General features: G+C 35.6%; 1 protein-coding gene and 1 long non-coding RNA gene across 10 annotated transcripts in view; one reads left to right on the top strand and one right to left on the bottom strand.

Moving 5' to 3' along the window:
• Positions 1-1399: 1399 nt before the first annotated feature.
• LOC139752674 (uncharacterized) lies at positions 1400-4358 on the top strand. Of its 2 annotated transcripts, none has more exons than XR_011713560.1 (2): positions 1400-1656; positions 3369-4358. It is a non-coding gene; the product is annotated as an uncharacterized lncRNA (long non-coding RNA). The 2 variants fall into 2 exon arrangements; XR_011713559.1 differs by lacking the exon at positions 1400-1656 and adding an exon at positions 1667-1714.
• Btk (tyrosine-protein kinase Btk29A) overlaps positions 4250-10665 on the bottom strand; it is a 433655-nt gene continuing 427239 nt past the window's right edge. For all 8 annotated transcript variants that reach the window (XM_071668445.1, XM_071668442.1, XM_071668443.1 and 5 more), the window contains one exon: positions 4250-10132. In XM_071668445.1, the coding sequence (XP_071524546.1) occupies positions 10052-10132 (81 nt within the window). In that variant the 3' untranslated portion in view covers positions 4250-10051. The remainder of the gene's footprint in view (positions 10133-10665) is intronic.

Below are 10665 nucleotides of genomic sequence, written 5' to 3'. Positions count from 1 at the left end.
GCTCTTTCATGGCAGATGATCCTGACGGTTCATATGTAATTCGAGTTCCCTTCACCAGAATGTTCTGAGGCCGCCACCAGCTCCTCCTCGAGAAACATCTCTCGAAGTCCAGCATTGGTGGCCTAGTCCACTAACGGATCTCCCCTGGTTTCTTAAAATGAGGGTTCAACCCTTCCCTTCTCAGAACATCCATCTAACAGTGACAGAGAACCCTTCCCCACTAGGATCAACTCATTCCAGAGTACAGCTGAGACCACCTCGAAGATTCTGTGGAATGCTCCGTTCTTGTCCACAGCGTAATGTCCCGTCCCAGTTCCTGCCATCTTCCCAAACCAGAGCTGAATCACCCACTCCAGTCTCATTGTGAAGGAGGAGTCCTCTCCATTCTAGTGATGGAAAATCTCGTGTTAACTCCCATCCATCTCGGTACTTAAAGATAACCTCTCTCACTCCAACTACTGACATATGACCGATCTTTAACTCTGCCAGAAGTCCACTCTCATTCGCCGTGAAAGTCATCCTCATACTCCCTCCGTCTCAACATCTGAGCTAGAATCTCTTTCCTACCCCAAACTGAATATTCAGTCTCCTATCCTACTGTAACAGATGCACCCTCCCGCCGTACTGTGTGAGTTGCCTCCCTCCGAGCACCTGACTGGCAGCATAAGGCTTCTCTGCACATGTCTACATTATGGCAGGGTTGGCGCCTCCTGTCTGAGTAATTTTCTTACCTAAGGCTCTTTAAGAAAGCTGGGTTTAGTTTTGCCTGTTTCTACTTTTTCCCCAGCAGTTTACTTGCTTTGGCAATAAGTACGCTCCACCAATGATACGGATCTACCAAATATTCGAGATTACACCACAGTTTACATTAAGAGGAGTTGAAGAGGTTGATCTAAACACTTGCATGTGTTATGACGAGAAAGTATATCAGATACTTGACACAGGACGTGAATATACTCAGTGATCGAAAAAACACGAGTCTATTACACAAATGCTTATACATACATAATAATGCACGAACATTGTGTACTTACTTGAATGCAATCTATCTATCTACCTATCCTAAGACTTACCTACTCGGCCTGTGTTTATGTGGTTTCCGCAAAGTCGTATCATCGTCAACAGATAAGGAGTACTGAATCATCGAGGAACCCCTCATTCCAAAGGAGTCCATCATTTCCCTGCTGCTGATTGCAGCATACACTTAAAACTTTAAAAAACTTTTAAAAGGGATCCTTGGGTTATATGACTTGAATCAATAATCATGTTCTTTGATAACTTCCTCCCCAACAGAAGCCAAGTAAACCTTACCCCAAACCCATCGCAGCAACTAGCTTAGCTTTCTCCTTCCACTCTGCAACCATCATAATTCTGTCCTCTGTTTGTCGTCTTCTAAAGTTTCATGAAACCTAAATAATATTGATAAAGGAAATCAAGTCTTTTGCTTATGTAATCGTCTACAAATATCGTTTTTAAGTAACAAATGTTAACTTTATATTCGCAACTGCAGGTATCATTTCCTCAGCATTTATTGATCCTTCAAGTTTTCAAAACAAACTTTAGTACTATACTTTCTTTCATGCTGCCAAACACCATCAAGCTTTATTACCCTCTTGAAGGAATTACCCTTCGAAGTGGTCCATTCATAGCCTTGGGGTAAGTACCAGTTCTACCGGAACTTCCGCTAGCTGCACTTCCACACGTTTACTTAAGGGTAATATAAGTAACCACATTCGTTAGTTATGTTGTGAGACTTTCCAATAAATCTAGCTAACCGTTATAACTGGTAATTTCCTTAATCTTTTTCTACAGTTTCCTAAATTCCTCTGATTGCAGTTGTTCTCGCAAATCCTACCCACCCACCTCCCCATCCTTTACTGTAACCACAACCTACTCATCACTGGCCAGACTCGCTGTTCGTTCCTTAACTGCTCCATAATCGTCACATTCCCCTGACTTTTACCATCTCGTGTCCCCTCCCAAATCTTATGCATCCTATACTTCCACCTAGTGCTGCCCACGAGAATTTTCATCCTCACAGGCATTGTTTGCCAGGCCTAAACTGAAACCTGCTTATTGTCTATTCTCGCAGCTAATGTCAGAGTGATCCGGACATGTTTGCACACAACATTCACCCTTCCCCGCAATACAAACTCATACCTGCTTCAATTATGGCAATAATTCCTAGAAGGCTGGATCATATGTTTGTTTACTTCTGGTCCACCATCAGGTCTACCAACTCTGTTGATATGCTAAGCCAGGATTGCAACACACCCAACAGATTCATATTTTATCAAATCCGCCCTTATATATGTGTGTAATTATATATATATATATCCAATTATAGACCCACTCTGAAGGATTGATGAATACCTGGGCAGTTAATTGCAGAGCCAGCTGCTGCGTCCAGTATTCCCTCACTTTAGTTGATAATGTTTAATTTTTCACGAAATATCAATGCCTCGAACTTCGATTAGTTCTACAAAGAAATATGTGGTGCCCCTTAAAAAGGAATTTTACCTTTAATTACTCTCCACAATAAATCCTACCATTCCATTAAAAAACATCATTGAGTGTTCACAATTAATAGGGTCTTGGCACTACACTGAAGATTTAGTTACCCATCAATATTCATGTGAATCTTCAGTTGGAAGTTCAATAATCATTTTAGTTTTCAAAGCTGTAACAACTGTTGCTGGCCTGTCGTTTTTTCATTAAATTTGGAGTACCATTTTTCTGCAAATTATGACTGGCTCTAGGTATTGTTTACCTTGTATACTGTTGTGAATATTTCTATTTCATTTTACGTGTGTATAGATATTTGTAGGAACCATGATAATTACAACTTAGCTCAATACATTCTTTGGATGGAATAAGGAAAGTAAGTGGTTACTGTACATTAGTAATAATTATAACTTATGTATCAGTCTTTTGACTATCACACATGTCTTTACAATAATTATATCTAATTCATTATAAATGAATGTTGGTCATTTTAAAATACTTTAGAGCTGCATTTTCCTCTATCAGGTAAGATTGTTCATTGTATACTCTGAAATGCTAAGTTTAGTTTCTTAGGTTTTATATGTTTGTGTTGGGTTAGGTATCTTATGGTTGTGTTATATTCTGGATTTATCATGATCTAGATTTTTTTCTTAAATTATTCCTCAAGTTTCACCATTGTATCTGCACTGGGGGACTTATCTTGTGCAAGAGCATGAAGTACATCTCTACATTTCTAGTTCACTTACACTAAGTATACAATTAAATTCATTTCATTTTTTTCTTAATTTTCATTTTACGTTAGGCAGGTTACATAAACAGTATCAAACAAATTGATGCATAGCTAAACATCCTTGACATTTCAGAAATGTGTAATCCTGTTCTGTGACTTCCAATATTTGTTTCGTTTCCTTATGAAGATGAAGGAGGATCGCAGTATACAACAGCCACAAATGTATTGTAATGCATAACACAGGCATTGTGCACAGAGAGCATATCAGTATTTCCTTTGGAATATTTTATCACACTTCCATCTTCCAGCATCACGCAGCAGGGAAGAAATAGATAAGGATCCTGGAGTATATACATAAATCTCAAGTCCTAGGCAAACCAATTAAGCGAATCTCCCCTTAGACTGGTACCCTGTTATTATTGTATCTCACCACTCTTGCCTACAGAAGGGATAAGTCACACCCAATGAATTTAGTCAGAATTTTGACTGGATTTGTGTTTATTTGCATTACAGTTCAAAATAAATCCTCAAGCATAATCATCTTACAGTGGCATTCCATATAAAGTCATGCAAATTTCATGGGTTTTTATCTTGGAGCATGCCAATAAAACAAAAAAATATATGGAGATACAAGAACTGGATTGCAGAGAAATAAACTTTAAATATAAAATACCCAAGTGTAAGAGATGTGTACATTCCCAAACAGTCATGTATGCATGTTCGTTGATCAACTTATTGTCAATAACTCTCCTCTCATTTACATAAGGATGGATAAAGTGCATGCATGGGAATTACACTGTAAAACTTGGGTCTCCTCCATAACCCATCAAGGAAGGTAAAAGGCAGACACCAAGTGCCCAAGTTTAGACTTGGACTTGGTACATCATGTTTATTACATGCCTATACATTAATGATAGCAAACAAAACTTGGATAATTTGCTGATACACTGTTTATAACTTACAACTTTTTTAAGGTGCCATCTGGAATCTTACATGGTTAATAATATGACTGTATATATATACTCTTTTATTGATGATTATGTAAATTTTTGATAGTGATAGCCAAAAGATAATGCAATATTTAAGATTTATATACTGTACATTTTTACAAAAATCACTTAAACATATCTACTGAATATGATATCACCATAATATCCTAATTCTATGTATAAAAAATACTTTTTTGGCATTTACCATCCTTATGCATTAGGTCAAACATTTCACTAAGTACACCATGGCTGAAGATCATCCCTTCATTATTTAAACCTGGAATGCCATGCTAATCAGAAAACAAATAATGTTATCTGTGAATGGAATTATGTACTATGCAATCAATTTTCATGTTTCTTAGTGATATACATAAATTAATTATTTCTAATGATAAAGATGCTTAAGATTTATTCAAGTTACACCAGCAGTGAGAACTGGGGGGAAGCTTGAGCCGTTTCATAGTTTGGGCAGCTTTTTGTAGAATACAATCTTGGGAAAGTTGGGAAAATGTTTAGCAATTCAGTTAATATTGTACAATTGATTTTGGAAAAACAATTCCTTAGGGCAATGTTGCAAATTCATACAGTGCTAACTGAAGATTTGCACTATCATGGAAAAAACCTCATCATTGTTTATAAAAAAAAGACTGCCACTGTAACTTGAACTAGTGCATATATATACAATAGTATCTCCTATAATACACCCATGTGTTATGAAAAGAAAGTTAACTGAATCAGAATGATGATGAAGTATGTAGATTTGTTAGGCAAATTTTGAACCTTCAATCGTGAACAGACCTCATCTTCACCTTAATGTAAAGAGGTTTACAGAGTGGATAAGCCTTACATCTTACTTTAATAATAGCTATAATGGCATGCTTTTTCTTTTTTCAACTGTCATTAATTGCAATCCACCCCTAAAAATCAAGGTTCACATAAATTATATCAAAGACGATAGTGAATTATAGTTATGACTGAAATTTTTGATTGATGATACTTTGTGCTTAGACATCTACTTTTAATACTAAAATATGTTAATGTGGCCAAATTCTTATATGCATTTTACATTACCATCACATGTTCAGTGTAACTCAGGAGGCCACAGGGAATTATTTTAAACTAATGGTATCACTGAGATGCTGGAGATGCTACAACCAAGGCAGACTGGTGGTGGCTAATGCCACAGTAAATGCTGACTCGAAAAGGACAGTACTTTATAAAAATTGCACAGTAACAATGCCACTTTAGTGCCATAATGTGCTGAACCTTTTCTTCATATTACTGTCAACACAATTACACAAGTTTCATCATATAATATGTTAGGATAAATACTTTATGCAGTCCCATTTAATAATCATGTTTATAGTAAAACATATTATTGGTACCTTAATGATATGAAAATAATCTGTTTTGCCAGTTACTTTTAATGCTGTTCCTTTTTTTTTAGTTATATAACATTTCACTAACATGTATTGTTGGACAATTATGGATTGTTAGTGTTGTACTGTCCTAGAGGCTCGTTCAAAAGTAAACAATTGAACATATATCAAATATAGTATTCTTTTTCCTGCATTGCATGTGGGAGCAGAGTCAAAAGTTTCCATAAACACCTGGATCTTTCTTCATTTCAATACGTTAAACTGTCAGTCACCTAACTTAAACAAAACTAAACAAACAAACCTGTGAAAAGTTGCTTCCTACTCATACAATCAAAAACCACATGAGAAGGATATAAAGGATTACCAACAGGTGAATCTACTCTGAATATAAATAATAGGTTGAGGGATTCAAGGATATATGAAAATAAGGACAGTTGAGTGTGAAACTGCACAGTTTGCAAAAACGTACTGATCATCTAAATGAGCTGTATGTAAAAGGTACCAATATAAAATATGCCATAACTAAGAGAAACGAAGCCATATGAAGATTTTTCTTCCTTACAAAACCTTTAACATTGCACTTCCTCAAATAAATGTGGCAAAATGATGTGATATTAATAAATCTTTGTATGAAATTTACAGTGTTACAATTACGTGGTTAAGGTAAACCATGGCATAGTCCATGGGGCTTGGTTTTCAATGGTAGGCTCTGATTTTAGTAACCTAGTATACCATAGCTAGTGAATGGATGTGTGCAAATTTTTTCTACTGCTACCTCAGTGTGATGGGCAAAGCAAATGTATTAAAATAAAGGCACCTTACATGAACATCATAAGACATACTGTTCTTGCTACAACCAGGTCATTAGGATGAGCCACTAACCTTCACCATCTTACACATTATAGAAAGAAGCATATCTACACATAAAATCTTTTAAGGTAAAATGTCAATTAGATTGAACCTCTTTAAAGTTCTTCCTGTTGGCTGTGCTGTTGTGAACACTAACAGATGAATACTTAGTTACATCCTTGTGCCCACAAAGTGGCTGCATTCTGGATGATCATCTGAGGATTAACATGGTCCTTGGGAATCAATATCTATCCAGTTTCATTGTATAGACATATCATCACTTTCTTCCATCAACACTACACTACATGTTTTTCTGCATATTTCATATTTAGTGACAATATGCTCCTGGACCTTTGTCATATCAAGATACTACGAGAATTGCTAAACAGAAATTAATTTTCAACAATAAGTCAAAAGTCAAAGGGTCTGAAATGAACTAAAGATGGTGGTGCCTTACGGCAATTGATGTTTGAATCTAGAATGAGTGAAGTCAATTTTCAGTAGGCCTGTTGTGTTTCAAAATGTAACTCAGAAATGAGTGAGATTTAGAAAGAGATTAGGTAGAAAATTGAATTTTCAAACTGTTGAATTTCACCAGGTTACTGCTTCTTCATTCTAAAATGCTGCACAGGTCCAAATTGAGAGAGAAAATATATTCAGTGTGAAAGAAAAGAGTGAGTATTGGAGGGAGGAGAATAAAAAAAAGAGTTGAAGCACACAAAGTGGAATCATCAACATTAGGTTGAATACGGTCAAAGACTGGAAAATGGAGATCATCTACAGTGCGAGAGGAAAGAGGATAGGCAATAACAGAACCCTGTGGGACACCATTATTGATTTTAATAGGGACAAAGTATTCCATCAGCAACTGTAAGAAAAATATGCAGAAAAACAAAGAGGAGCAGAAAAGCCCAAAGAGGTAAGTTTACTTAACAAAGCAAAGACATATTTAACACCTTATCAGATGGTCTACAGATATCAAATGCTGATACAATTTCACTAAAATCCTATAGACATGAGAAACAAACATGGGTCACATAGGAGAGAAAATATGAGATAAGCCTGAAAGTGCAATAGCTACAGTGGTTTTTGAAACAAGGCAATGAGATATTAATTCATTTGGAAGACACATTAGGTAGTAGTTGAAAGGAACATTAGGTAGGAGCCTCTGGAAACACTGTGCTAGAGTTGCCCTCGTCCAGTGGCCTATTAAGGGTGAGGTAACGAAGGATAAGAAGCTGCTCTAGAGTTCAACAGTTATAGAGAGTCTTTTCCTGAGGCCACATCCTCGAGTGAGCTCCCGGTGGGAATAGGTGTTAGAGATATAGGTGAAGATGTTAATATTTAAAAACGTGAGAGTTTTGAAGCCTCTAGAGATAGAAGAAATGAGACTAATTGTGACAGAACTATCCTTTCTTATGGGTGGCCTGAAGAAAGGCATGCTTCCAAGTTTGGGCATTTAGAAAATGAAATAAACGAGAAAGGATTGAGTTATCTAACATGCACACTTGTATATGTTTACAGAATTACATAATCCAATAAAACTAAATAACCAATACTACAAACTGATATTCCTTTGGTCTTGGTCGCAGTTTAATATCAGTTTATACACATAGTGCAGGAATCATTAATATAATGATCATTAGTCACTTTGGATGTCTTACTCTTCCTAAAATTAAACAGACATAATGAAAAAGAAAATACTTTTTAGGGGGCCACATTACAACAGTACAGATGCTTGAAGCAGATTCGTACTACAAGTTTTGCATCTTATAAAATGCAGTCTGCTTCTTATAATTCTTCAGAGAGTTTATCATAAAAGGGCTCAGCATATTATAGTAAGAAAGTGACCAAAATGCTTGAGTATTCCATTCTGTCAGACACACACTACCTAGCAGGGAGATGGTGGGTACACCATATGTTATAAACAGTCATTTTGATTTTTAATGTTTATAAGTACAACATTATTAGACAAGCATAACATATGCATGTCGGCTACACTTAAAACTGTCACCATAAATACCAATATAAAAATGCAAAATACTTGAAAAAGATTGAATGATATTCAGTGAATGAGTATGGTACATACAAAAATTATGATACATTAAAATTTCTAGGGAAGTTTGTTTGACCCTAGATGTGGCAAAAGGATGGACAAATAAATTAGCTTGCCATTACTTGAGGTTCACAATGCAATGAAACTGTACTACTTAATGGTGGCTTGTACTACAAACTGAGATTGTAAGTCACCACTAAGAATGTAACACTTTACTACCTAATTAACACAAATGATTTAACTGAGAACCAAGCAATATTAGGTGATTCATATTGGCTCTTACAAATGTCAAGTATAAAAATCAACCAGATAACATCATGCAGAAAACATGATTCCCCAACTATTTTACAGCCATGTACAGTGATTGGGCTCGTTAATATATCTTGTGCGTTGCTGGTGGAGATATTTATAAAAACAAATAGTGTGAAACTGATGTCCAGATAAATGTTATCTAGTTAACCTTCATTAGATGGGAAAATACTTCCATCTTGATACAACATAACATTAAGCGACGACTCACTGGTCCCATAATAACTACACTGAGCTTTGATAAACAAAGCCAGCATCACTCTGTGTTCAACAATTACCCCTGCCTTTCTTCAATGTACTAAAACTTTGGAAGCATTGATATGAATACATGGCATATTCTTAAGAATGGAAAATTTGACTATTTATATATGGTATATATATATTACATAAACAAACTCATTTACTGGTGTAGAGCAAGGTACGTAAAACTGTTACAAATGTTTAATGGTTCCAACTTATCAACAGGGGTTACTCACACTTCATTATAATTTTTCAAGTGAAGTAAAATTATTTGCAGTATATTTTGCAACAATGTTCTTGTACTTACCTTTAGCAGTATGCAGGGCAGTATGTTTATAATCTCTTTTAGACATATAGCCACATTATCTTTACATACACCTGTATAAGCTGGTATCCTGCTGACCACTTAATCATTTTTCTTGCACTTGTTTTTCTTGACTATCCTTCTCTATACTACAATGCTTACAGTCTCTGAATTTCCCAGCAGACTGCCTGTAGTAACTTCCTGTTTCTCTTTCAGGACAACAGCAGCAACTTTGTTGTGATACTCTCTCATGATAGTGTCACTGATGCTGTCAGGTATTCAAACTGACAGCTTTGTCATGATAAAGAAAAGACTTGTCACATCAGTAAGTTTAATGAGATTGACTTTCTGGATGATAGAAAGTGTTTGAGAAACTTTGGGCACTATTTACAGCATAAAAATAATTCTTCAGAGTTGCTTTTGAAATGTTACGTTTTAAGATTTCTTAAAACAATCCATTATCACATACATTCATTTGTATAAAATCTTTTACCTCTAATTACGACAGTCCACACTAGTTTCTTTTATTTTCACAAAAAATTTGCAAAAATTAGTGTTTCTTACAATAGTACAATTCAAAGAAACATTCGTAAACAATCTTTTCTTTATCCATTTGATTCCATCTCATTTCCATGAGGCCCTTTTATGTCAGGTATGAGCTGAAGTGAGGGGGAAGATGCTTAATTCAAGTCATTGATCTGGAAAACTCCTAGCAATATCACTGAATGACGGTCGCATTTCAGCTGATGGAATCCAGCACTGTCGCATTATCTGAAAAAGGAGAAATAAGAATATTCTTTCTTTACAAGAATCTTGATAAAGCGACTACATTGATGTCACTTGCAAAAAGAAAAAAGAAATACAAATGGATGAAAATGGCAACACCAATAGGTTGATTTCAGGCTGTTTGTTATGGTATAAGCCTTGTGAAACATAGAGGTTACAGTTAAAAGAGAAGATAAAAAAGAACCAAGACTTACATAGAAATACCTTAAAATGCATATCTATAGAAATGCAAGTAATATCATTATCAGATTTAAGTGACGAATTTGTTAACTCTATTTCTAAAAATATCCTGTGGTATAATGCTAAAGTGTAGATCCCTTGACGGAGGAAATCATGGGATGGTGGAGAAAAGGTGGTGATAAAGTGGTGGGGAGGGGTTTCAGTACTGACACATCACTATGAAAAAATATATGTAAAAATAATGGATACATACAAAAAAGAGAGTGAACATAACTGAGAAGGCTGTGGTAGAGCAATGATATCAAATCACTTAGTAGAGAGGTGGCACAGTAAGGGGA

Source organism: Panulirus ornatus, chromosome 13 (genome assembly GCF_036320965.1).
Source record: "Panulirus ornatus isolate Po-2019 chromosome 13, ASM3632096v1, whole genome shotgun sequence".
Taxonomy (NCBI): Eukaryota; Metazoa; Arthropoda; class Malacostraca; order Decapoda; family Palinuridae; genus Panulirus; species Panulirus ornatus.
Note: the sequence above shows the minus strand (reverse complement) of the source record. Positions and strands in the feature narration are given on the sequence as shown.